General features: G+C 60.1%; 1 protein-coding gene across 1 annotated transcript in view; it reads right to left on the reverse strand.

Moving 5' to 3' along the window:
- ETH_00036660 (PIK3R4 kinase-related protein (incomplete catalytic triad), putative) overlaps positions 1-218 on the reverse strand; it is a gene marked incomplete at both ends in the record, with an annotated part of 1,768 nt that overhangs the window by 170 nt on the left and 1,380 nt on the right. The window contains one exon of the mRNA XM_013375092.1: positions 1-217. Within this exon, the coding sequence (XP_013230546.1) occupies positions 1-217 (217 nt within the window). The remainder of the gene's footprint in view (position 218) is intronic.

Below are 218 nucleotides of genomic sequence, written 5' to 3' on the forward strand. Positions count from 1 at the left end.
AATCAGCAGCAGCAAAGAGCCAGTCCAGCCCAGCATGCACATCAGACAAATCTGCTGCTGCTGCTGCCGCTGCTGCTGCTGCTGCTTCTCCGGACGCGCCATCGCCAGCGCAGCAGATGTACAAGTCCCTCAGTATCTGCACTGGCTGGGTAACGTCTTGCTGCTGCTGCTGCTGTTGCCGCTGCTGCGGCCGTTCTACATGTGCTGCTGCTGCTGCT

This window comes from Eimeria tenella, genomic scaffold (assembly GCF_000499545.2).
Source record: "Eimeria tenella Houghton genomic scaffold, Eth_scaff2506, whole genome shotgun sequence".
NCBI classification, from domain to species: domain Eukaryota; phylum Apicomplexa; class Conoidasida; order Eucoccidiorida; family Eimeriidae; genus Eimeria; species Eimeria tenella.